General features: G+C 52.7%; 3 protein-coding genes across 5 annotated transcripts in view; 2 read left to right on the top strand and 1 right to left on the bottom strand.

Annotated features, from left to right (window-relative positions):
* Positions 1–26: 26 nt before the first annotated feature.
* LOC122381372 (calphotin-like) lies at positions 27–5069 on the bottom strand. Its single transcript, XM_043365447.1, has 5 exons — positions 5020–5069; positions 3371–3567; positions 2754–3033; positions 2155–2354; positions 27–1544 (listed from the first exon to the last, which is right to left on the bottom strand). The coding sequence occupies exons 2-5, from the start codon at positions 3548–3550 to the stop codon at positions 513–515; spliced, it is 1692 nt and encodes a 563-aa protein (XP_043221382.1). The 5' UTR covers positions 3551–3567; positions 5020–5069; the 3' UTR covers positions 27–512.
* Positions 5034–25924, top strand: part of LOC122381369 (C-1-tetrahydrofolate synthase, cytoplasmic-like) — a 67262-nt gene continuing 46371 nt past the window's right edge. Inside the window, exons 1-13 of one of the 3 annotated variants that reach the window (XM_043365441.1) lie at positions 5034–5064; positions 5636–5785; positions 7037–7109; positions 7766–7964; positions 8306–8442; positions 8728–8823; positions 9158–9299; positions 17736–17847; positions 18701–18810; positions 19104–19219; positions 19702–19875; positions 20253–20389; positions 20763–21095. In XM_043365441.1, coding sequence (XP_043221376.1) covers positions 7045–7109; positions 7766–7964; positions 8306–8442; positions 8728–8823; positions 9158–9299; positions 17736–17847; positions 18701–18810; positions 19104–19219; positions 19702–19875; positions 20253–20389; positions 20763–21095 — 1621 coding nt within the window. In that variant the 5' untranslated portion in view covers positions 5034–5064; positions 5636–5785; positions 7037–7044. The other 2 variants (XM_043365440.1, XM_043365439.1) reach the window with 2 other exon arrangements.
* Positions 21516–25923, top strand: LOC122381370. The gene is made up of 2 exons (XM_043365443.1): positions 21516–25527; positions 25681–25923. The coding sequence occupies exon 1, from the start codon at positions 22668–22670 to the stop codon at positions 25431–25433; it is 2766 nt and encodes a 921-aa protein (XP_043221378.1). The 5' UTR covers positions 21516–22667; the 3' UTR covers positions 25434–25527; positions 25681–25923.

Raw genomic sequence — 25924 nt, 5'->3', positions numbered from 1 at the left:
TCCTAAACCAATCCAAACCAGTCCGCGCCTGCGCTGATGTATGTGTATTGATGAACTGAATGATTGATGAACTGGCTGTACCGGTACAGATGATCGTTCGGCGGCGCCGTGTCACCGCCGGCCGACGCCATCGTCCCGCGCGGGACGCAGAGAGATGATGCTTGTGGAACGCACACCGGGGCGGGGTACATTATGGACCGCGATGGGAAAACGCATTCACCGCACGACACCAACGGAAGCACTCACGCACACTGGGCCTCGTGGCATTCTCCTGCTCAAACTGTAATCCCCGTCCCAGATACGAGACTCCCACCGCCAGCGGCCCGGCGCCGTTTCGACACTGCCTCTCGGAGTGAGGCAGAATGTCCCCAGGTTCGGCGAACCGGACCCTTCGTTCGAGCCGAAGGTTCAGGTAGTCCAGATGTCTGAGGTTGGAGTTTGTGCCTTCCCCACAACTGTTCACACACCGCCCGCCCCCAGGCGGAGCGGCGGTTATCCCGATATCCAACCCATCAGACAGCGGGAGGTTCCTGGGGCGCCTCGCCACCCTCCGCTCCCACCTCCATCGGCTCATCGGGAGGCTCGACCATCGGCTCGTCCGCCTGTGCGGCGTCTGCGTCGGCCGCGACGGCGTCCGGCAGCTGTTCCGCGTCGATGGCGATGTGCTTCTCAACAGCCGGTTCCTCGGCCTCCATCAACTGCTCGGGCAGCTCCACCGTCGGCTCGGCGACCTGCTCAGTGACCTGTTCGGTGACCTCAGTGACCTCAGTGATCTCAGTGACCACCGTGAGCTGCTCGGCCGAGGACGGTCCCTCTCCGAGGTCTGTGTCCGCCTGTAGCGACACCTGGTCGGACGAGGTAGTGGTGGTGTCTTCTAGAGGACCTGCCGTGTCAGCCGACAGCTCCTCAGAGTCGAGGGCGCCCTCGGCGGCGTCCAGAGCCACCTCTTCACCATCGAGAGCTACCTCCTGGTCCAGAACCACCTCTCCCTCAAGGGGAACCTCCTCTCCTTCAAGCGCTACCTCCTCCCCTTCCAGTGCTACCTCCTCTCCCTCAAGCGTCACATCCTGTCCTTCAATCACCTCTTCACTGTCCAGGGCCACCTCCTGTCCCCCCAACGAAACCTCCTCGCCTTCCAGCATCACCGCCTCGGCTCCAAGAGAGGCCGAACTGTCATCAAGACTGGGAATCTCCTCACTCACAGTCGTCTCCTGCGTGATCACCGTCTCTGGCTTCTCTTCTCCGGCCATCAGATCCGCCGGCACCGCCGAGCCGGGGGCAGGAGGCACGTCAGACATCTGGTTTGAGTCCTCACCCAGCTGGTCCAACACAGAGGTCAACTGACTCTGAACCTCGGAGAACTGATCGGCTGCCAGATCGTCGTCAGCGAACATCTGGGCGGGCAGAGTGGCGTCTCGAACCACCGTCTGATAGGCTGAGGAGGAGCCGAGGGGGAGTGGCGGCGCCGCGCCGCCGGCTGAGTGCTCGTCGGAACTGGCCGCGTGGCCGTTCACCGTCAGCACACTCGGTGTGGCAGGCACCACCTGAGGGGCGGGAGAGGCAGTCAGCAACACGGTACAAATGGCGGGGGACGGCAGCCATCGACGGTGCTGAAAACGAGGAAGTACGCCGACATTTTTACCTGTACAAATTCGCATCGAGAGCAACAGATGAGGAGAAATTATGTCTAGCGTCCAGCGTATTTTAATATCGTAATAAAAAGATGAGCCACCCACAGTTTCCTGTGGGGTGCTACCTCCCTCGACTCATTCAAGGCTGCCTTGGCCAGCCACTTCTGACTGACATATATCTACAGAACGCATGAACGACTAGGTACCCTTCTGAGTTCTGACTTCTGTTACATTCCTACATTTGTTTCAATGTGTTACTCACCCATTTGCCAAACTAAGGCATTAAGCAGTCCCAATGTCGCATGATGTGATGCTGTGCGTGTGTGTCTGACTTCATTGACTTACCCCGAACCTGTGCGTAAATGCTCGATATTAGAGCCCGGCACAACAGAGGGAGAGACTGAGAGAGAGAGAGCCTTATTATGCTGCAAGAAGGCCTTCCCGTACCCACCACCCACCCAAACCGTTTGAGGGGAGGGTAGCGAGCTTCCCTCCCGCGGCATCCCATCCGCACCCCACGCACCTCGACAGCGCTGTGCGGCGGCGGCGGCAGCGCGGTCTCCGGCTCTGGCTCCGGCGCGGGATCGGGCGCCGGGGCCGGTTTGAACTGGGACAGCACCACGCAGACCATCTCTGTACCGACGTCTATCTTCACCTGACCCCGACTCGACTCGTAGTGCACTTTGGGCGGCCAGCGCGTGCGTCGCAGCGATGCGCCCTTCCCTGTGAATCAGAGCGGATATAGTCAGACGGGGTGAAACACAGTCACTAGTCAGTCATCGAGACACGATTCCATTTATTTGGTTCTACTGGGAGAAACTGCGAATTTTCTGAAGCAACGATACTGACTGGTCATGTGCCCATTGTCCAGCATAGTAATCCTCTGTATGTGCGTCGAGCACCTAAATGTCTAATAACACAATAATAAGCGGTACTTGTTTCGCGATGTAAAAGACCGTTAGACCGTTTAAACCAAACGCGTAAATAACTGAGGCTAGCGCACAAAAAAGGAAACAAAACAACGCATCAAAACATCACGCACACCAACTATCAACTCATTCTGCCCAGTCAACACACACTACTCTTTTTCTCGGTGCTCCTGTGCCGTTCGCCACCACTCACCACAATTGTCATCCATCTGCAGCAGGAACTCGATGGCGGCCTCCTCTGAGCCGAGCTGCTGGACCAGTCGCCGCAGCCGGGCCCCGTTCTCCGGCCTCACGGTCAGCTGCAGTTTACTAAGCTCGGCCGGTGTGGGCTGGGCGCGCCGCCAGACCGTCACCGCCTGCAGGTCCTCGTCGCGGGAGAGCGCGAACTGACGGCGCACGGCCTCCATAAGAGGAGCGGCACGCTCAAACTCGGCCGGCGGCCGGCCCGTCAGACGCGACAGCCAGCCGCGCAGCTGCAGGTGGAACGAGACGCGTCAGAGAGGTCAGAGGGGGGGGGGGGCAGGGGAAACGGCGGTCAGGGGTCAGAGGGGGAGATGTGATCAGATAGAGGGAAAAGCGTAGAGTAAATTAAGCGCTATCTATTTACCGTAAGGAACACACGGAGGGAGAAGCGTCGGGTAAGAAAAATGCCATTTACTGTAAGAAACCGTACACAATTATGATTAAAACGACTCAAACCAAGCTATAGCGAAATTGCTGCAATCCCAGCGGATACGCATCCTTGAACTTCTCACCATTCACGTTTAACCCATCGGCCCAGCCTCTAACTGCACCAGAGCTCGCACCAACCTGCCGCCAGCGCTGCTCCTCGGTTGGGTAGAGGGCGTCAGCAGCGTCCATCAGCTCCACCATCAGGCCCACCGGCAGGTCCATGCGCTCCGGCATGGGGTCGTCGGAGCTCAGCAGCCACGTGCGCGTGACGCCCAGAGCCTCCGCTACGGGACCGATCATGGTGTCGGGGTCCTCCATTGTGCACGTCCTCGCAGCTGTACACAGTGGGGGAGAGCATGAGATGCGTGAGGGCAGAGGTGACTGATAAGGCAGAACCATGGCTCGATTCTGCCTCCTGCCAAGTCCACAACAAATAAAGATGTTTGTCAATGCCTATACAAAGCCACAGGCCCAGAGTATAATATAGCACCAGGGTAATGATAGCAAAGATGGGCACAGAAAACAAACTGAGTGGTAGCTAATCTGACTCTCAACAGCTCAGCATTCCTCCACAAAAAAAGCTTAATTGACATACTCTGGAGCCTGGCCCAGGCATTTCTTAAACATCTTGTGGCAAAAAGCAAGCAAACCTGGATTGGCACCCCAGACATTTAAGGTAACCATCTGTGAATTGAGTCTGAATTCAAAGGGCTGTTTGGGACTGAGCAACAAAGGCCTACACCCCATGGCCTGAGTTGTACACTTGGGCCTGGGTGACATCAGTCTACTATTCTCAGTCAGCATGCAGAGTCAAACACTGCTGTAAAACATTCTGCAGAGTGAGGCAAAACAGTGGTGCACAAGGATTGGCAGTTTGGGCCAGAGAATGAGTTATATATTAATCAAGCATGATTAATGGCAATGCACCACTGAAAAGTGATTACGATCATGCCTGCGGAGTCAGAGCAAAAGTCAGTCAACAATCAGAATTGACTGTTCAGACCAGAGCAAAAATTAATAAAAATATTGAAAAATATCTACATACAGACCAAGCCACACTGCCAGACTGAGGAGACAAGTGGCCATGCATCCAGTGGCATGCATCCATCAAGTGGCCATGAAATTGAAATCGCCCTTTTTGTTTTGCACCCAATGCTCATAATTGAATAAAAAACACCATATATATGGCATATTGTGACAAACCATATAGGTGCTAATCAAGGAAATTGCTCATACTATCACTTATTGCTGAGAATCAGTTACACCACAAGCACAGATTCTAAACCCAATTAGCAATAAAATGGTCAACCCGAGGCAAGTTTTACAAACAGAAAAATAGCCGCCTGCCTGAATTTTTTGCCTTAAGACCGCTTTGCATACAGAACGTAAACGGTAAAGCCCTATCCGCTAACATGCCCAGCGCATCACACCTCAGACCCTTCCAACCTTCCAAAACAAAATGCAACAGCTTCTTCAAAATCTTCAAAATGGTAATGAATAAGATCAAGGTTGTGCTTAAAGCAGAACGATAGAATGAAAACATGAAGCTCGTATCGCATCAAATGTGACGTCAATATGACGTCAATAATTTGCATTTTGATTGAAGTTTAAAGCAAGAATAACTTATACTTGTGCGTTAAGCAAAAATAGAACATCAACATGCAATTGAATAACTATATGCAGCATTTTACAAAATTATATTCAAAAATAAAGCAACACTTTCTACTCTGATGAAGCTTATGACGTAACTTAACTGCACAACTATTTGCTAGATTTTTACCTTTTACCTTGTGCTATGACTGCGCCATTATTGAAGCTGTTCTCGTGGGCGGGTAAGTGCATTTCAATTTGAATCGAAGATAATTAGGTAGATATCCGAGTGCATGATGTGGTAACTGGTAATCAGGTAATTATTTTTTAAAGATATTGATTAAGATGTTCTGACGTCGAAAGCTTCCATTCTAGCCTGTATAGTACCACTTACCAGGGCTCCTGCGTTCCCCTCTCTTTCTATTGACCAAAGCTTCAGGGGTATATAGGGCCTTGGCTTCAGGGTTCAGTTTCACATCATGCTACTTTCAGAGGCTTTTAAAATACATGTGTGGCTCGCTATAACTGTTTCTGAAAGGATCCTGAGTCCTGACCGATTTCACTAAGCTGTGCCTTTTCGTAATTCGTTTTTTTCTTCACCTGCATGCCATAGGCTGAGAACAATTGTGGTTTGTAGGTGGCAGCACATGTGCTATCTTGGCTACTTTCCATGTAGGTGGCAGCACCAACAGGCGGGGTGCATATGAAAACAAACACCCTCCGCCCCTCCCCTCCCCTCGCCCTGCGGTGACCCGTGACCTTGAGATCGCGCCGGTCACCACGGGGACTCCGTGTGGACTCGTGTGTCGGCAGACGTCCGGTCGACCAGTCGCTGCGGGGGCCCCACAGACCGATTTCCCGATCTGTCGAACGACTGAGCCAGAGTCAGTCACGGCTCGCATCGCTGGGTCGTGAGGCAACTGGACTGCATACCTGGAACGACGAAAGCAACTCAACGGCAAAGTAAGTGAGAACAGAACCGATATTGTGTTGTTGGATGGGATAGTGTAGTGTTTATTCATGCATGCAAAATGCCATTTTTCAGTATTGCTGATGATGCTAGTTTGTTAAACAGAACAAAGAGTTTTTGTCTCTGGAACCATGGCAAGTGCTGTATCAAAGAGTTTTTGTCTCATTTTAGCCACTTGTTAAACACTCTGACTGCAGTTGGCTTTTATGCACGATCAAAAGAATTCATTTCATTGTGATTGGTACCTACACTAAGTTAAAACAGCTGAGCTATGAGCCTTGCATTTACAGAGGGGAGAGATGGAAGTGGAGAGAGGATGCTGATGCTGATGGGATATTGGGTGAGAGGTTGAGAGAGTGGGGAAGTGGAAGAGAGAAAGGGAGAAAGAACCAGAGGGAATGCAGAGAAGCAGAAGAAGAAGAAGGGGAAGGATCCAGCTCACTTATCTATCCCTCCCTGTTCACACTCTAAAATAAGATTTTGTCATTCTGTATGCATGTGCTCTCTCTCTCTCTCTCTCTCTCTCTCTCTCTCTCTCTCTCTCTCTCTCTCTCTCTCTCTCTCTCTCTCTCTCTCTCTCTCTCTCTCTCTCTCTCTCTCTCTCTCCTCTCTCCTCTCTCCTCTCTCTCTCTCTCTCTCTCTTCTCTCTCTCTCTCTCTCTCTCTCTCTTCTCTCTCTCTCTCTCTCTCTCTCTCTCTCTCTCTCTCTCTCTCTCTCTCTCTCTCTCTCTCTCTCTCTCTCCATCAAAGTCTCAACCTCAGTGCTATTTCTGTGGCATTCCCCCACCATACTCCAGCCACCATACTCTATCCACCACCTGGTGCTGATTCCATGAGCACCACCCATTCCACATCAATTCAGTCTCTGCACGGCGGTCAACGCCGGTTTGTTTATCCATCCCGCGGCGGTGGCCGGCCCATGTCGCCCGGAGGACCGCCGTCGACCGTCCAGTGTCCGCCCGTTCCGCGGCGCGCGGTCGTCGTTCTATCACCGGCCGATGGCTGGTCTGCTGTGCCGGCTGGCGGCGCGCTCGGTCCCCAGACGGCGGCTGTGGGCGGCTGTGCCTGTGTCTGGGACGGACACTGGACGGGGGTCTGCGAGCGGTGCGGTCCGCGGTGGACGACTGTTGTGTGCGGGACCGGGCCGACCGGCTGTGAGTCGTCGTCTGTCTCGCAGCGCTCAGTGGCTCTCAGAGCGGAGAGGTCTGTTCTCCGGTGCTCAGACTCAGTGTGTGACCGTTGCAGGATTCAGGATGGCGTCCGGTGACTCTGCTCAGACCGGCGCGGCAGTGCGACTCTCCGGCACCGAACTCTCAAAGTAAGTACATATCGTCCGACGCGGGATGCCGCTCTTACCAAAGTAGACCGCAGAAAGGAGCGCCAAATTCTGCACGGACGTTGGACTTTTTGAGATACCTATATTCTGAAACTTTTCGGTCGTCTCCGTGCGCCTTTTGAGAACTAAACCTCGACACTGATAATACTTTTTTATAAATTTAGTCCGAACCTTTTGATAAGAGGGATTTACAAGGACAGAGCCACCGCTAAGAGAAGCTTGTTACGGTGACCCTGCCTTCTACCCTCCGATCGCGCAATGCCAGTTATATGGCAGAATTTAGAGTCCAAAGTAAACGTGCGCACATAGCCGCGCACGGCCGTTCCCCTCACTGACTTCGCCTGGCTACGGTCTGCGACCAACCGCAACCATACCTGTCAGGAGGCCCATAAATGTCAAGCGCCCGTCGCGCTTCGAACCCGGACTGTTATAACCGGGAACGTGTGCTCTCACCACGTGGAGTCCAACGCTCTACCAAATGAGCTACGGGACCGGCAACTGAGCTACTATTGCTCCATCAATAAATTTTCGACAACTTCCATATGACATATGATAGTCGACTGGGAAACTTGACGGCGTTGTTATCGACACCGTTAACAGTACCCCCACCCCCACCCCACCCCGCCCCTACCCCCCAGGGAGGTTCGTGCCGGTCTAGTAACGGAGGTGCAGGAGCTGCAGAACAAGTACCCCGGCTTCGTGCCCGGCCTGGCCATCCTGCAGGTGGGAGGCCGGGAGGACTCCAACGTCTACATCCGGGCCAAGGTGAAGGCGGCGAGTGACATCGGCATCAACGCGCGGCACATTCAGCTGCCGAGATCCACCACGCAGATGCAGGTAAGAGGTCCGCTTTGACGAGGAGACTGGGCAGGACATCGGGATCTTCGATTCAAGTCGCCTAATTGGCCTATCATGGTGTAGATAAGGATCACGTCAAGTGCGACAAACTCCGGTACTCCGCCATGCCCGCTCAGTGTTGCGTGGTCCGATGACATTTATATCAGGCTGCAATGACACGTTTTATCGAGGGACACATTTCGAACTGGTATGGTCCCTCGGCATACGTGGATGTTTTGTTAGCGGTTATATTCTCCCTCTCCCCCGTCTCCTTATATACCGTCCTGCCGACCTTGCCTTGTCATACCGCGCCGACCCGCCGTCTCCATCTCGCCGCGCAGCTGCTGCAGGCGATCCACGGCCTGAACCAGGACCCCAGCGTGCACGGTATGATCGTCCAGCTGCCCCTGGACTCGGACACTGCCATCAGCGAGGACCGAGTGATCGAGGCCATCGACCCCGACAAGGACGTGGACGGGTCAGTCGGTGATGGCGAGTGGGGATGGATGGGAGGGAGGGAGGATTATGGCGATGAGGGAGGAGAGGGAACGCGAGGGAGCAGTGATGCGGCGTGGTATGATGCGGTGCGGTGCATGGTGGGAAGGGACTGCGCTACAAAGAAAGGCTGGAGAATGAGGGAGTGAGACAGGATGTGAAAGGTGGAGAAGAGAGGTCACCTCACTGGTGACCTCCCTCTAACCTCCCTGGCCTCACTCAGACCCTTATCTGACTCTCTGCTGACTCCCCTCTCTCTGACCCGCAGCCTTCACCCAGTGAACGCCGGCTGTCTGTCCCACGGCCAGATGCGGTACGGACACCTGCCCTGCACACCGTGGGGCTGTATCCAACTCATCAGAAAGTAAGTACAGTGTCAGTTTTGTGGCGAAGTAAACTCGATATTGATTTGAGAGGAGTAGACTTCATATGTCGTCATGGTGTCTTTTTCCTGATCGTTTTTATTTATTTTACGTTAACGTATGCATCGGTTGACTTGTTGGGCAGTTGTTAAAGGCTGTGAGCCTCGATGGTTTAGTGCTCACTTGGACGTCAATGACCCGTGAAATAACCTGCGGGGGGTTATCGTCTTACCAACCTGAGAGCTCCCGGTGTTGTCGAAAGAGAACGAATGAAATGCCGATTTGTTCGACGCCAGTGTGAGCTATCCGTCACCACCGCACACCGTCCGTCGACAGGGCCGGTGTGGAGATCCAGGGCGCCGAGGCCGTAGTGCTCGGCCGCAGCAAGATCGTCGGCTCGCCAATGGCAGAGCTGCTCAAATGGCACCACGCCACCGTGTCAACCTGCCACTCGCGCACCAAAAACATTCAGGAACATGTGAGTACCGAATCCCCAGCGGCTTATGACCTTGCACCGAAAATGTATAGGAACGTATGAGTACCGCAACCCAGATTCTCCACATGAAACTATGCGCGAAAAAATAATAGAAATGTGTGAGTGTCGCGTATCATGTGAGAGTACCGAGAGCCCGTCGCGATACCAGATGTAACCAGATTTGTCCGGGTGTGTTTGGTTTATACTGGTTATAGCCGGTTATCGACCGTAGCGTTGCCGTACTGGAACGGTGACCGGTTCGAATTTCCGATCGGCATATGTCCTGTATTGACAGTAAGTCGAACTTTTTTAAACGAATTTGATGAGAACGTCTCAATCACGATACTGTTCCCTTACAGTGCTCACTGAGTTTTAGTGGCATATGGTAATTTCAGTAGATACCTCGAGTAGCTGATGTCAAACGCCTCAGGACAAGAGCATAGAGATATATATACATAGAGATGACATGCCTATGCTGAAGAACTTGGTGTCATGGAATTTCGTTGGACCTTTTTAAGCACACTTTTCTGAACATCCAATAAGTATGTGCTAAATTGAGTCGGGGTCTTCAATATTGGAGACAGTTGAAATGGCAGTAGGTATACTGTAAGTACATAGGTGTCCTGCGTGCGGTTATATTGTAAGACTTCGCTGAATACAGTCGGACGCAGTTTCGATCCAATACCTTTTACGTATTATTTTCAAATAACGCAGGCCCGGCCTATGGGCGATCTGAAAACAATGCGAAAAAGAAAAGGTGCTGGATAACAACTGCCACCGACTGTACATGCATACTTATGCAGTATACATGTTTCGCAGCTCCCGTGTGCTGATATTTCTCCCTCTAGATGGCACTAGTGATGCGCGCCTGAAGATATCCTGCGCCGCAGCGCCCGTAATGCTAATATTTCTCCCTCTAGTCAGATGGCACTAGTGATTTGTGACTGGAGATATGCTGTGCCGCAGAGCATGGCTGATCATTTCCATCCAAAAACTTTCACCCCCTCTCCCGAACTGGCGCTCTGATATACAGGTACATTCCCCTAGCTGACAAGAACTACAGAAATATGCGAGTGTGATATATGCGTATGTGTGACTGATGAACTGCACTGACCTCGCGGGCCTTAACCCTCGCCCCGGCAGGGGGGTTGATGCAACCCCCCCCCCCTAAGGGTTTTCGAAGATAGCGTAAAAACGGCGGCGCGCAGCGCCGCCAAATTTGGCACAGCCTATGGGGCAACCTTTTTACATATGACCTGACAATTTCAAGTCCGGGTGACCTTGGGTCAGGTCACCAGGTCAGAAAAACCGGTACAAGGTCATGGTCAATTTTCAATTTTCTTTTTGCACCTGTAAAACTCACAGTTTTGGACTGATTTCCTTCAAACTTTCAGGATGTGCTAAGTTCACCGAGTTGTATAACATATAGTTCGTTTTTTATGTCACTGACCTGAGGTCAGTTAGAGGTCATTACGTCGTAATGTTCAGCCTGTGGGAAAATACTAAATTCGGAAAATACTGGAGATATCCGCTTTGTTCCATCACTTTTGTGCTTTGAAACCATAGTAATTAACAGCAGGTCACTTGGTGCTTCTTTGTTTGGTGTACTTATCCTTGGGTCACGTCAAATAAGGTCAACTGAGGTCAAATGACCTTTTTGCCAATAACTTGGCACATAATGACGCTAGAGCTTAAACAATGGTGTCATTGTGTTCCCGGTGATCAGCCGAATCGAATGATATGCCATATGATGCAATTTGGTTAACTTGAACTTCATTAATTAGTTAAAGTTCACTTAAAAATTAACCCGCGCCGTGCTGGTGGCCTGAACTTTCCGCCGAGTGCTGGGGGGGGGGGGGGGGGCGTTTTCACGCCCCCCCGTCTAACTCGGCTCCTGGGCCACGTAGCGACACGCGGTAAGCGGCAATCGAAAGAGCGTCAAAAATAAGGACGAAAACACTTCGGTCATTTTTTGGGTCAGGTCAAAGGTCAGGTCACCAGAGGTCACCAAAGGTAAAATGTTGACTATTTCAACATTTTGGAAACTGCCAACGGCTATCTCGGGAACCGATAGAGCTACAGCGCCGCGGAAAAGCGCATTCGATAGCCCTTTTACAGACCTTTCTGAGTAATGTTCTCAGATTTGACCTCAGGTCAACGGTTTAGCCTCCAGAGGGCAAAAACTCCAAAAATAGCCGTTTTTACGAAAAACGTTTTTTCGTCAATAACTTTTGACTCATAAGCGCCATGACATTACTTTTGCCAGCATCGTGTTCCTCTCGTCGAGACGCGTCGAATGAACTATTTGTTGACCTTGAAAGGTCATTTTGAAAATTTGACCACAGGTCAAGGTCATGACCTGACCGAAAAGGGTCATGTTGCATATCAGTCGATCCGTATCGTCGAGCTGAACACATCTGACGTGTTTTCACCGCTCTAGCACGTCTCTATCAAAAGTTATAGCCAAAAAACTGCTGGCGACCGTTCATGACCTGAGATGACCTCAGGGGCACACAGAGGGGTCACAGGTGCATTTTTCCTATTCAGTGTGTCATGTTTACCTATGAACCGATGTTTGAGAGCGTTTTGAACGATATTCGTCCAAAAGAGGCGCATTTCAATTTTCTCCCATTGACTTATAATGGAGAGGTCGCAAAATTGACCTGACCTTAGGTCACAGATATAAAAAATCCGAGATATACATTTTATACATACTGTTACTCATATCAATCGCTGAAAGTTTCAAAGTGATCGTTCAGTCGGTGTAGCTATAGCGAGCCTTTGAACTTTTTCTGAGGTAAGGTCACTTGACGCGACCTGGTGACCTGACCTTGAACGGCCTAGGTCTGAAATTTTCACAACATGTGCAGAAATGATGTAGGAACACGTGTACCAAAAACGGCGGCGCTGCGCGCCGCCGTTTTTGAGATATTCGCGAAAAACCTGAGGGGGGGGGGCGTAAAAACGCCCCCCCCCCAGCACGGCGCGGGTTAAGAAAAACTTTAAGTACACTTAACCCTCGCCGGCCGAGGGGGGCGGGTGCCGCCCCCCCCATAGGGTTTTTTTCGCGATAGCTCCGAACACGCTGGCGATAGAGAGCTGAAACTTGGCATACTTTACCTTTGATCCAAGCCGGATCTTTTGACACCAACCGCATTTTTCGGTCAGGTCAGGTCACTGACCTATGACGTCATAAGTGAACCTCTGCACGGTCTTCAGATGTCGCAACTTTGCAACTCCCTCACTGCCAGAGGAGATGTCACAGGGAAATGAAACTTGCAGGATCTAGTATCCATTATGAGTCCCACAACTTGAATATCTCGGATTTTTCCTGAAGGTCATATGAGGTCAGGTCATTTTCGTGACCTCACCATTATATGTCAATGGGGAAAAATGAAAACTGCTATTCTGGCGCCGGGAACGATCTACAACTATCTCAAGCACACAGAATCGTGATTTGATGCACTCCTTGCAAGGTTAGATGCGTCACTTTTGCAATGTTGACCTTGCGTGACGTCATTTATGACGTCATCAAGGTCATATTAGTTTTTCGTCAATAACTCTTGATCAAATTGAGCTAGCGAGTCGGGAAAGCCACCAATGGACTCAGGAAGGCCTGCCGAATCGAATGATATGCAGCATGACCTCTTTCGACCAGCTTCGTGACCTGGGGGTGCTGACCTGACCTTGACCTGAGGTCAACACCCCAAGTTGACCTGACCCGGACAAAAAGTATATCATTCGACGCGCCTGAGCGAGGCAAACACGATGCTGCCAAAATCGGCGCTCTGTGGCCTTTTTTTGCGAAGTTATTCACCAAAAACTGAACCGTACCTTGGGGCACTTGACCTGACCTCAGAGGTCACCGGTTGACCTAGGACCTTAAAATCGGGTACCAATCTCTGCGTCTCGTAACGGCGCACACGCTCGTTTTTTCCGCGATGCGCTAGCTCCACCAGGGGCGAAACGGCGAGGGGGTCGTACCCGCCCCCCCCCCCCTCGGCCGGCGCGTATGTAGAAAACCAATAGGTCCGGCGAGGGTTAAGCGAGCAAAAAAGTATATCATTCGACGCGCCTTGACGTGCTGAGTTCACTGGTGCTTTTTTTCTCTATCGTAATTAGATCAAAAGTTATAAGCGAAAAACTTTTGACCTGTTTTTAGCGAAATTTTTACATTTATACCCCCAAAACCCCCCTAAATATTGATCTAGAGCAACCAAATTTTCACAGGGGCGAGAACTCCAGGGCGCCCACCTACCTACCAAATTTGGTGTTTCTAGGTGCCATAGGAGCCAATCGCGAGGGGGTCACATCAACCCCCCCCCTTCCCTGCCAGGCCGTGTTATGAAAAATGCCCTGCCAGGGCGAGGGTTAATGGGGGGGGGGGGCGTTCCCCCTGGCGAATATTTGCAGTACTGCTCCCAAACGCTTAGGGATAGAAAGGCGAAAATTTCAGTACCTTACCCCTCATCAGTTGGACATCTTCTGGAGTAAAAATTGGATCCTAGCCCTCTTCATGACGTCACAGGGTCGATTTTTCTGCATTCACCACGCATCGCTCTTCCAGCCTCCAGGCTTTTCAGAACTAATGCCAGTGTTTGTTTGAGCCGTACTTCCCGTTTGTTTGAGTTTTTGCGCTTCTTGTCGTCGGCATCAGCCCTGTCATCATGATGTCCAGGTTGCGTTAGCGGCACTCGGCAGCGCGTACTGGTGGTCGAGTGACGCTGTTGTCCCACCTTGTTCTTGTAGGCCGCTACCCTTGGAACGGCACATTCCAGTAGTCGAGCTTTGGAGCCACATTTTGATACCAATGCTGGATTGAAATGAAGAGAGCAAAGTCGGTCACATGCAATGGGCATCTAGTCCACCGGTCTCAGTATGGCTTCTTTCGATTTATCAAGAGCGCTCCGGTGCTTCTGGAAGCGATGCAGAGAAACATGCTGCGGTTCCGAATCTGATGTATACAGGGGTGTCGATTTTTCAAAATGGTTGGGGGTGCTCAACCCCTGCACCGGGTGAAAGATTGCAGCTTTGCCATGGGGCACAACCGTACATACAAGGCATGGTTGGGTATCCCCATAAGGTACCTACTGATAATCCCGGGATTTCCACTAATATTTCCCAAAGGTTGAACGTTCTTCAGCATCATTCTGCTCGTCCTGGTAGGTACTTGGCTACCTTATTACATAAATATCTTTCCGAAAAAAGTCGTACATTTGCCGGCAGCTGGTTGCAGCCCCGGCACCTCGGTAATAAGGCGACAGTAACCGATGACGGCGATTAGCACCGATGCAGCAGCCCCTGCGGTCCGCAGGAGCGGATATTGCGCGGAGGGAACGGTAGCTACGAAGCTCTGGCGGTAATCAGACGATCACAATAATCTCTGATAATGACAGGTGATCGCATTTCGATATTTATGGGTTTACGATTTTCCAGTCAGTGGCGTAGCCAGGTGGGCCCGTGAGGCACATGCCCCCCCCCCCCCCATCAGGTTCAGGGGCCCCTCGGGTTATTCGGGCCTGAGGGGCCCTGCGGCGCCAATTGGCCGCTGAGGGTCCACGTTGGCCATATTTGGACTAAGTAGGGCCCCACAGGCCACAGGGCTCGTAAGAACACCTCATGGGCCCACAAGTACCAACATTGAGATCTCCATAAGGGCCCCAAGCCAGCCTCTGAGGCCCACTTGCCGGCCTCTGGGGGTCCTAACCGGCCTATAGGGGGCCAGCTCTAGGAGCTGCACACCCGCCTGTAATGGCCCCACACCCATTTCTCTGAGGGCCCCTATAACGGCGACTGTGAGGGCCCTCACCGGCGCCCCTGAGCGCACACCGGCGTCTCTAAGGGCCACACACCCCTAACTCTGAGGCCCTACACCAATGGCTTTAAAAACCCTACATGGGCGGTTCTGAGGGCCCTTGTCAGTTACCAGCGACCCTGACGATCTCACACAGGTAACTCGGAGGATCCCAGCGGCGTCTGAGCGCACCATACCAGTCTCTGAGAACCCCACAAGGCTCCTGAAGGCACCGGTGACCTCTTAATATCTTCTTGTCGGCCTATGAAGGGTCCGTTCCGTAACAGCAGTTCTGAGGGCCCCACGCGCGCCTGTGATGGCCCTAAACCAGTGTCTCTGAGAGCCCCCACAACGGCGCCTGTGAGGGCCGTCACCGGCGACTGTGAACCCTCCACACCGGCGGCTCCGAGGGCCCCACATTGCCATATCTGAGGGCCCCACACTAGTGCCTCTTAAGGCCCTATATCGGCGGCTCTGGGGGCCCAACATCGTAGCTTTTAAAGGCCCCACAAGTGCGCATGTGACAGCCACCCACCGGTGACATTTGAAGGCCCCACACCGGCTACTCTGAGGGCCCCATCGGCGCTGAGCCCATGCCGGTCTCTAAAGACGACCCCACAGGGTTTCTTAACCCTCGCACGACCAGGCCATTTTCTCATAACACGAACGACCAGGGGGGGGGGGTTGTTACGACCCCCCCTGGCGTTTCGAAACGGAAGGTCGTAGAGCTTAGCGGAAAAAACCAACGGATTGCTCTCAACGAGATCTCGCGATTGGTGGTATATTTTTTGGTCCTAGGTCAACATTTGACCTACTTATGACCGGTCAAAGGTCAAATTTTCCGAAAAAATCAAACTTTTTCAACTTTGCGCAACGATTGCGGCAAAACGGTGAGAGATATTAACTTCAAACCTTCAACAACGTATTCCCCACTCAATTCTGCATCATACATGGTGTTTTTGGTGTATTTACCCTATAAAAGTAAGAGGCCTATTGCTGATGAGTGATATGGTGTCACATCACCCTCCGGTGTTTGTCCCGATTCGTCGGCTGTTGACCACTGCTCCGCTATAAATACTGTAGGTAACGACTCAGAAAAGATATGTGGATATCCACTGCAATGTGGATAGCATCAGCAGAAAACCTCGGGACTCGGTACACACTTCGTGAAAATCCGGCCGGAGGCTGTACCTCTTATGACGTCATAACTCCGTGACCTGACCTGACCCGGTCAATTTTCTTGCACCACACGATAGCCAATGCTTGCCCCAACATGCATGGGAAGTTTCATCATGATCCATCAAACAATGTGGGTATCACCGGCAGAAAACCTAGGGATTCGGCGGACACGTTTGGTAACTGTCGGCCGGAGGCTGTACCTCTTATGACGTCATAACTCCGTGACCTGACATGACCCGATCAATTTTTTTTCGGCAAAAGATGCGCAAAGGTTGCCCCAGAGGGTATTGAAAATTTCAGCCCGCTACGACAAGCTGTTTAGCGTGCATGCACTTCGAAAAAAACCTCAGGGGGGGGGGGTTGATACAACCCCCCCTAGGCGTTCTAGGGTTAAGGTACCACCGGCCTTTGATGGCCCTTTGTCGGCCTCTGAGGGCCCGTCGCCGGTCTCTGGAGCCCCCTGCCGGCTTGTAAAGGGTACGCGCCAGCAGCTCTAAGGGTCCGACACCCGTGTACGACGGACCCACACCAGTGTCTTTGCAACTTACCGTTTTTTTCGCCCTTCTTCTTAAAACTAACTTTTCTTTTCTTTACATCTTTATTTCATGCATTGCAAGTTGTGTAATTGTTTTAGTTTTAGTAGTGAAATACTGCAGAACCAATTATTTTCTTCAAGCAGAGTTAGTGGGAGTTATTGAGGGACAAAATCATTGGGGGTGCTAACTGGAACATTCGGGCACGGTGACTATAAATACATTCGGGGGTGCCCGGAAAACCATTGGGGGTGCTCATTTGAGCATTGGGGGTGCTGCAGCACCCCCAAAGGTATACAAATCGACACCCATGGATGTATACAACCTTGGACGACAGACTTCGGGGTATATCGAAAATGAAGTAGAGAAAAAGTATAAAAATATGGTATCTACATGTAAAAGTTATTAAAATACACAGACGTGAAATCGAGTACAAATCATAGAAACAGACGTGCTGACTCATCTACGAAATAGGTACACCATACCTGAAGGGCGAAACCGAGGCAAACATGAAGCATAACATGCCTTAACTCAATATACCCTGAAAACATATACCAATTATGAGATCCGTTCACTTGATGGCGAATGTGGCAATCGAAACTTAATATTGTATAGCCACCAAATGAAAGAAAGTAAGCCAAAATGTGAGCCAATTCTTGCCGCGATCTCGGCGATAAAAAGTTTTCGGGTAAAACATTCCCATCTAAAACCTGTTTTGTTGAAAGTGCACGAGCTCTGAACGCAGATTCTTACTAAAGGTCCAACGGAATTCCGCGACTTTGAGTGCATGTCATCTCTATGTATATATATCTCTATGGACAAGAGTTCCTCCGTGTGTCATGCTGCGGTATCATCTGTCAAGCTCTCGACTTGTCCCAAACCAAACCAAACCAAACCAAACCAACCAACTTCCCATCCATCCCTGCGTTTCAGGTGCTGCGTGCCGATATCCTGGTGGTGGGAATCGGCAAGCCGCACTTTGTCAAAGGCGACTGGATCAAGCCTGGAGCCGTGGTGATCGACTGCGGCATCAACGCCATCCCAGGTGAGCGATGCGCCGGACTGGGCGGCCGGCTACCCCAGGGTGACAGTTTGTCAGACGAGACCGGGCGGGTCGGGGTACCCTAGTCGAGCAATGCACTAGACAGGACCGATTGACACCATCTTAGATAGACAGTTTGCGGGATAGCGACGGCTCTGTCTGTGTTCTGATCGTACCTCTCACTAATCTACAAACTGATGTGTACAATGATCCATTGATTAGCTCAGTGACGAACGCGAAACATACGCCAAAATACCTCCTTTCGTACGCCGCACTTCACCCCTCCTCCCTTCTGGTGGGCGTGTCCAGGCTGGGGTACCATCCGACCTTGAACCGGCCAGTGTTTATACGCGGAACACCGTGCCCCGTCCCCCGGCGCCTGGTAGGCCGGGCGAGAGACACGTCCTCAATGGTAAACATATGCAGCGGGAGGTGGCCACCGACACACCCACCCTGCTCAGCTGATTGGAGGAATGAGTCGGACTCAATCACATCCACCTATGCTCGGTTGACAGTTGACACCCACCGATTTTCCCATCTAGAGTCAGGACTCATAAGCGGACTAAAGTCGGCGGGCTGCTTGAGAGGGTAGTCTGGTGAAGGGACAACATGACAGTAGGAAATAATGCGGGCATACGCAGTCTTTTTTTTTTTTTGTCCGATGCTCGCACGCTAAAAATTATTAAAACATTGGTTTGCTAAATTTGTAAATGGAAGAAGCGAACCGCCAAAATAAATTGTTGAGCTCAACTTTTTATAATTGAGGAGAATCATGGCCGACATCAATTGCTGGAACCTAACCCTGTGCCCCCTAGCCGACCCCTTATATCCCTGACCCGACCTCTCTCCCCGTCAGATGAGACCAAGAAGTCTGGCCACCGTCTGCTGGGTGATGTGGATACTGCCGAGGCGGCCAAACGGGCCTCCTTCATCACACCCGTGCCGGGTGGCGTCGGACCGATGACGGTATGATACTCACTTCACCGCTGTATGTGTGTTGCAGATAGTTGTTAATGTGGTCAAGGCCACGTAATGGATGTTGATTTTGTGTCTCGAGACTGAATTCTCATGATCTGACTTTTGACTTCTCCTGAGACCTTCCCTTTGAGCTTCCCTCTCATCTTTTCTGTGACCTCTGAAGACTGCCTGCCCTGACCTGCCCTGTGCAGCGCTCTGCCGTCTTCTCCGCGACATGTGATGCTGTCCGCCCTCCCCTGACCTTTCCTCACTCCTGACCTGATCTATGCGCTGTTCTTTAGGTGGCGATGCTGATGCAGAACACGGTGCGCGCGGCGGCGCTGGCCGTGGAGCGGGAGCACCGGGACAGCTGGGAGCTGGAGCCGCTCACCATCGAGCCGCTCAGCCCCGTGCCCAGGTCAGTTGATCAGGCAGTCTATTAGTCAGTCACTCAAGACTCGAGTATTTCTACAAAGGTCTGGTACCGGACTGTATGTAATGTTTGGTTCATGCTCGATTGTCGTGTTTGGGTCGCACGCAGTTTGTTTCCTCTCTTTTCGACCGGGGAGATTCACTAGAATACGCTAAATGAGTCCGTTATCTTTGAACTCATTAAAAAAAAAATCAGCCATTCAGACCATCAGCATCACCCCACGCCCTCCAATGCACTCATCCAGCCCAGGCTGCACCCTCTGACCTGCGCAGACACAGGTTACGTCCTCCCCTAACTTGAATGGACATAAGTCTCCTCCCTCACATCCACGGCCATAAAGCTTACCCCTTCCCCTAACCTCCCCACTCCCCATCAACAGCGACATCGCGGTGAGCCGCTCCCAGCGGCCGCGTCGTGTAATCAGACACAAAGGGCACCCCTCCCCTAACCCCCTCCCCCCCCAACAGCGACATCGCGGTGAGCCGCTCCCAGCGGCCGCGGCCCGTCTCGGAGCTGGGCTCCACCGTCGGACTGCTGCCGTCCGAGCTCGACCTGTTCGGCGAGACCAAGGCCAAGGTGGCGCTCTCTGTACTGGAGCGGCTGCAGCACCGCGCCGACGGCAAATATGTGGTCGTTGGAGGGTAGGTGGCGGGGAGAGGAAGAGGGTTGGGGTGTTAGGTGTACGGGGTCTTGGAAGATGATGAGTGTTTGGAAAATAGCGTGATTGTTTCGCGATGGCTCGTATTGTGTTGTTCATTGATCGTGCGAGCTATTTCGCTATCACAGGTACCCGACCTTTTGCTTAGCAAAATGACCCGATTATTTAGTAATTTGATTTTTTTTTGTGTGTGTGTGTCTCATCTGCAGTCTCAGTCTGCTGCGGAATTACTTGGAACGAGTTTCGGTTCATCACAATCGCTCGTTTATTTACCCTGCCTAGTGCCTTGTCTGACACACTCGGCATCATATATTACGTGCTACACTACCGCCACCTACTGACACCGCCGATCGCCACCAGTATCACGCCGACGCCGCTAGGGGAAGGCAAGAGCACCACGACCATCGGCCTGTCACAGGCTCTCGGCGCCGAACTGAGGCGTAACGTGTTCGCCTGCGTACGCCAGCCGTCCCAGGGACCGACCTTCGGCATCAAAGGTAACACGACTCTGGAAGTAGACATTCGGTTTCAAAGATGATCGAGAGATCGCTCTGGGAGTAAACACTCTCTTTCAATGATGGTCGAGGAGCCTTAAATCACGCATTGTGAAACATTCAGCTGGAAAAGGGATCAACCTAAGTTTTAGGATCAGAATGAATTGAGGTGAGGGCACTTGATCTGGGAATGAGGCTGTTATTTCGATGTCTTTGGTACGCCCGCTTAATTTGTATCGCGGGGCACCTGAGCATATTCCATCGCTAGCTTTTTATCTCTAGCTTTTGCCTCTCCTAGCGTTTTCCCGCCTCCGCGCTTTCCGTAACCTCGTAACTCGGTCTAACCCCTCACCGTGTCTCCCCGCTCCACCACCAGGCGGCGCTGCCGGCGGCGGCTACTCGCAGGTGATTCCGATGGAGGAGTTCAACCTGCACCTGACGGGCGACATCCACGCCATCACGGCCGCCAACAACCTGCTGGCCGCCCAGCTAGAGGCCAGGATGTTTCACGAGGCTACTCAGACCGACGCAGCCCTGTACGGCCGTCTAGTGCCGGCCAAAGACGGGAAGAGGACCTTCAGTCCGATCCAGCTCACACGTCTGGCGAAGCTGGGGATCGAGAAAACAGATCCGGATACGCTGACGGAGGAGGAGATCCGTCGGTTTGTGCGACTGGATATCGATCCGGATACCATTACCTGGCAGAGAGGTGAGAGCGCCGGGAGATCCGAGCAGAGTGGTGGGACTTGGGAGAGGTTGTGTGGGATAGCTGATCCTATTGCTCGTATTCTTGTGTGGAAATGATGTTGTGGCGAAGCGCCATTTTGGCCTGTACTTAAACAGTATTTCCTTTCTGTTTTCACTTTCCAGCCACATTTATGGTCCCTGTAGTGTTAATTCGGAATTAGGAAGTTCGTGACAATTGTTATGTTGCCATGGCAACCAGATCAAGGAGCCTGACTTATTGATGTGTTGGTGATCTCTGATTGGCTAGGCCCTAGAATTCAGGGTTTTTGCCGAAGGGGATTGGTGGAGAGGGCATAAGATCGGGGATCACTGGCAGCAAGGCAGCAGTGCGGTAGGAGCAGCGAAGGGGAACGGCAGGTCGGGGAGTCCAGGGATGGAATGGTGTCGTTATTGGGGAGTTCCAGCCCTCTGTGAAGTGCGACTACTTGTGTGTTAACATCGCTTGATATTGACAATAATATCTATCTTTTATCTAACTGGCTGTGAAATCGACTACAAGCTATTTCGGCTTTACAATGGCAGTGAGAATTGGTGATGCCGGAACAGGGGGCGGAGATTTGGATCTGCGTTTGGTACCAGAATTCGATGGAGTTTCTCAAGACATCGCTGAATGGATAGATAAATTGGAGCTGGTGTGCCGTCTGAAAGGAGTGGAAAGCCAGGAGAGCGTCATTCCTCTGCGACTCACAGGAGGTGCATTCAGCGTGTACCAGCAGCTGGATGAAGAAAGTAAAAACGATGCAAAAAAGATTAAAGAAGCTTTGCTTACCGCTTTTGCTGCCGACAAATTCTCGGCGTTCGAGCAGTTCGTGGCTCGCCGGCTCAGAGCGAATGAATCAGTAGACGTCTACTTAGCCGACCTGCGTCGTCTGTCACGGCTGGCCGGAGGGGTAAACGACGGCGTCCTTGCCTGTGCCTTCGTAGCCGGATTGCCTGAAGAAACGCGTCACGCGCTGAGGTCGGGTTCTCGAATGGAATCACTGGATCTCGCTCAAATTGTGGCTCGCGCTCGTGCGCTGATGGCTGACTACACGACGGTGGCCGCGGTGGCCCAACGGCCCGGCCAAGCGCCTATGTTGAACGGCGGAGCCAAGCGGGAGGGGCCGGTACTATGCTTCATATGTCGGCGCACTGGTCACCTGGCTAGAGAGTGCCGGACAGGGAGGAGCCGAGGAGCCTGTTTCAGCTGCGGCCAGTTCGGACACTTCGCTGCTAAGTGTCCGGGAAACGGAAACGGAGAGGAAGCCTCAGCGCCAGCCTCCTCTCCCGGCCTCGCGTTAGTGGATCCCTGCCGCTCCGGCGCTTGTCAGTAAACGGGAGTCAGCGCACGGTTTTGATCGACACCGGCTGCTCTAGAAGCATCGTACACGCCTCAGCCTGTACCGACTGGAAACGGCAGCGTGAGAGTGTTTTCACTGTGAGCGGTGAGCGGAGCGAGTGCGACGGAGTAGGGCAGGTCTCGGTGCGTTTGGACAATGGTGCAGAGGCTCACATTGACTCGCTGGTTGTCAGAGAGAAGCCGCTGGGCCTTGACATGATCCTGGGAATGGACGGCATAAAAGCCCTCGGCGGCGTGACCGTTCTGTCGGAGAGGCAGTGTCAGTTTGGCGTCGAAACAGAAGCTGCAATTACAGCAACGGCTGTGATGGAAATCGATGAGTCGGACTTCAGAGTCAACTATAACGAGAGAGACCGAAAATGGACTGTAACATGGAAGTGGAACGATGAGAAGGGACCAAAGGAATTAAGAAACACGGTAGCAGAGTATCGGATGGCGCCGACCGCCAGGGACAAGTATCAAGAGGAAGTGGAGGAGTGGGTATCCAATGGCTGGCTGATACCTTACAACGAGGAGGAGCATGGACCTGTGCGAGGAACCGTGCCACTGATGGCAGTCGTTCAGCCCAACAAAGAAAAAGTGAGGCCTGTGATGGATTTTCGCGAACTGAACGAGTACGTGACAACCCACACGGCCGACGCCGATGTGTGCGCCCACAAGTTGCGTGAGTGGCGGCGGAAGGGGACAAACGTCGCACTCATCGATCTGCAGAAGGCATACCTCCAGATTCACGTTCACAGATCGCTGTGGACGTACCAGACGGTCGTCTTTGGAGGGAAACGGTACTGCTTGACCAGACTCGGGTTTGGGCTGAAATCAGCACCACAGATCCTGAAAAGGGTGGTCGCCACCGTGCTGAACCACGACGAGAAGATCCGTGACGCAACATCGCCATATATGGACGATATCTTCGTGGATGAGAGTGTGGTCAGCGCCGAGCGCGTTGAGGACCACCTGCGTCAATATGGGCTCGAATGCAAGCCCGCAGAACGCGTGAGTGGCAATGGAGCTCGTGTGCTCGGACTTCGTGTCCGAGAGGAGGGAGAGCGGCTGAGATGGGAGCGTGACAATGAGATGGGACAGATTCCGCAGCGCCCGACACGCCGAAGTGTATTTTCGTTGTGCGGGCGGCTGGTAAGTCACCTACCAGTCTGTGGCTGGCTACGAGTCGCCGCCTCGTTTGTGAAGAGAAGAGCCAATGCCGTAACGGCGGCGTGGGATGATCCGGTCGAAGACCCCCAGGTCTTGGAGATGATGAGCGAGATGGTGAGCCGAGTACGGGAGAGCGACCCGGCTCGCGGCCGATGGGACGTCTCTGGCGACGCGGCTACTCTCTGGGTGGACGCCAGCTCAGTGGCTCTCGGAGCGGTACTGGAGGTGAACGGTGACGTCATAGAAGACGCGAGCTGGCTCAGGAAGGACGACTGCGGCCACATCAATTTGGCAGAGCTGGAAGCAGTCCTGAAAGGCCTGAACCTGGCGGTAGCGTGGGATATGAAGGATATCCGTTTGATGACCGACTCGCAAACCGTATTCCACTGGCTGTCTGACGCGCTATCGGGGAAGGCTCGGATCAAAACGAAAGCGGCCAGTGAGCTTTTGATCCGCCGACGTCTTCAAACGATCACTTCCATCGCTGAGGAGTACGACCTCAGAATAGACGTCCACTTCGTGCCGTCTGCAGAAAATAAAGCGGACAGCTTGACCCGAGTGCCTAACAGGTGGCTGAAAAGAAAAGAAGTCGGTGATCCGGTATGTGCTGCTGTCGGGGAACTGACGTCAGCAGAGGTGACGCGCATCCACGAGATAGTCGGACACCCTGGGATTCGGCGCACCCTGTACTTCTGCCGCAGAAAGTCGCCAACAGTGTCGCGAAAAATGGTACAAGGCGTGGTGCGCCGCTGCATTAAGTGCCAGTCAATTGACCCTGCACCGGCTACGTGGCCCAGAGGCAAGCTGAGCGTGGAGACTGTGTGGTTCAGAGTGGGCGTGGACGTGACGCACGTGCAAGGAAGTCACTATCTAAGCATGATAGATTGCGGACCATCACGCTTCGCGATCTGGAAGAGGCTGATTCGTCAGGACGCAAGGAGCATGATTCAGCAGCTCGAGCTGGTTTTCCTGGAGCGAGGTGCGCCAAAGGAGCTGCTGATCGACAACTACCCAGCCTTTCGAGCCTCCGCGTTCTGCGAGTTTGCAGAGAGGTGGGGCATCAAGATCATCTTCAGATGTGCCCATTCTCCAAGTGGAAACGGCATCACCGAGCGGTGCCATCGAACGGTGAAGACCATCGTCGCACGCTCAGGCTGCAGCGTCATGGAGGCTGTCAACCTGTACAACATCACACCGAAGGATGATGTGGATGCTGGCTCTGCACCGGCGAACATGGTGTACTCGTACGAGGTTCGAGTGCGCGGAATTGGTGGAGACGATGAGCAGAGCCCCGGGCAGGTGATATCCTGTCGGTTCAGCATCGGCGACAGGGTGTGGATCAAGGATCCTAGCAGGCGATGCGATGTACCGAGCGCCAAGGGCACGGTGACGCAAGTGCTGTCCGCTCAATCGGTTGAAGTGGACGGCATTCCGAGACACGTCAGAGATCTGCGCCACGTCACAGACCAGGGCCCGGATCGGGCGGCCGCTCCAGCGCCGCACAGCGACCGTGACGACGGGCCGCTGCTGATCTCAGTACAGCAGCGCAGAAGAGCTCTGGGAGGAGCAGAAAATGACTCAGAGCCACAGCATGGACACGAGCGGGACGCAGACGGTCCAGACGAAACAGAAGTGGAAGAGGACAGTTTCGCGCAAAACGAGGACGCTCAAGCAGATAGGGACGGAGGACTGACGCAAGTAGAAAGGACTGGTCTCAATGGAACACGCACAGCGGAGCCACCACCGGCCCTGAGGAGAAGCACGAGGAGGCGGCAGACCCGAGATATATGTAGTTGTGATCATTTATGATCAGGGAGGAGTGTAGTGTTAATTCGGAATTAGGAAGTTCGTGACAATTGTTATGTTGCCATGGCAACCAGATCAAGGAGCCTGACTTATTGATGTGTTGGTGATCTCTGATTGGCTAGGCCCTAGAATTCAGGGTTTTTGCCGAAGGGGATTGGTGGAGAGGGCATAAGATCGGGGATCACTGGCAGCAAGGCAGCAGTGCGGTAGGAGCAGCGAAGGGGAACGGCAGGTCGGGGAGTCCAGGGATGGAATGGTGTCGTTATTGGGGAGTTCCAGCCCTCTGTGAAGTGCGACTACTTGTGTGTTAACATCGCTTGATATTGACAATAATATCTATCTTTTATCTAACTGGCTGTGAAATCGACTACAGTCCCGTTGCCAATAGCGCTCGTTCTACGATGTACTCGAACTGTCTTAATCATTGATTCTCGCTCAGCTCATACAGCCTCTTCAACCGGCCCAGGCAATGAACCAACCCCTGACCCTCCCTC

The sequence above is a fragment of the Amphibalanus amphitrite genome, unplaced genomic scaffold (assembly GCF_019059575.1).
Source record: "Amphibalanus amphitrite isolate SeventyFive unplaced genomic scaffold, NRLGWU_Aamphi_draft 000119F_arrow, whole genome shotgun sequence".
Taxonomy (NCBI): domain Eukaryota; kingdom Metazoa; phylum Arthropoda; class Thecostraca; order Balanomorpha; family Balanidae; genus Amphibalanus; species Amphibalanus amphitrite.
The sequence above is the reverse complement of the archived record's forward strand: the minus strand, read 5'-3'. Positions and strand labels throughout refer to the sequence as shown.

What these genes read in the sequence shown, in the direction of transcription:
- LOC122381372 (XM_043365447.1), bottom strand. Translation starts at nt 3,550, where the DNA reads ATGGAGGACCCCGACACCATGATCGGTCCCGTAGCGGAGGCTCTGGGC. An exon ending in AGGAGCAGCGCTGGCGGCAG is followed by an intron (nt 3,034 to 3,370) that starts GTTGGTGCGAGC and finishes TTCCACCTGCAG; the next exon opens with CTGCGCGGCTGGCTGTCGCG. An exon ending in GCAGATGGATGACAATTGTG is followed by an intron (nt 2,355 to 2,753) that starts GTGAGTGGTGGC and finishes TCTGATTCACAG; the next exon opens with GGAAGGGCGCATCGCTGCGA.
- LOC122381370 (XM_043365443.1), top strand. Translation starts at nt 22,668, where the DNA reads ATGATCCTGGGAATGGACGGCATAAAAGCCCTCGGCGGCGTGACCGTT.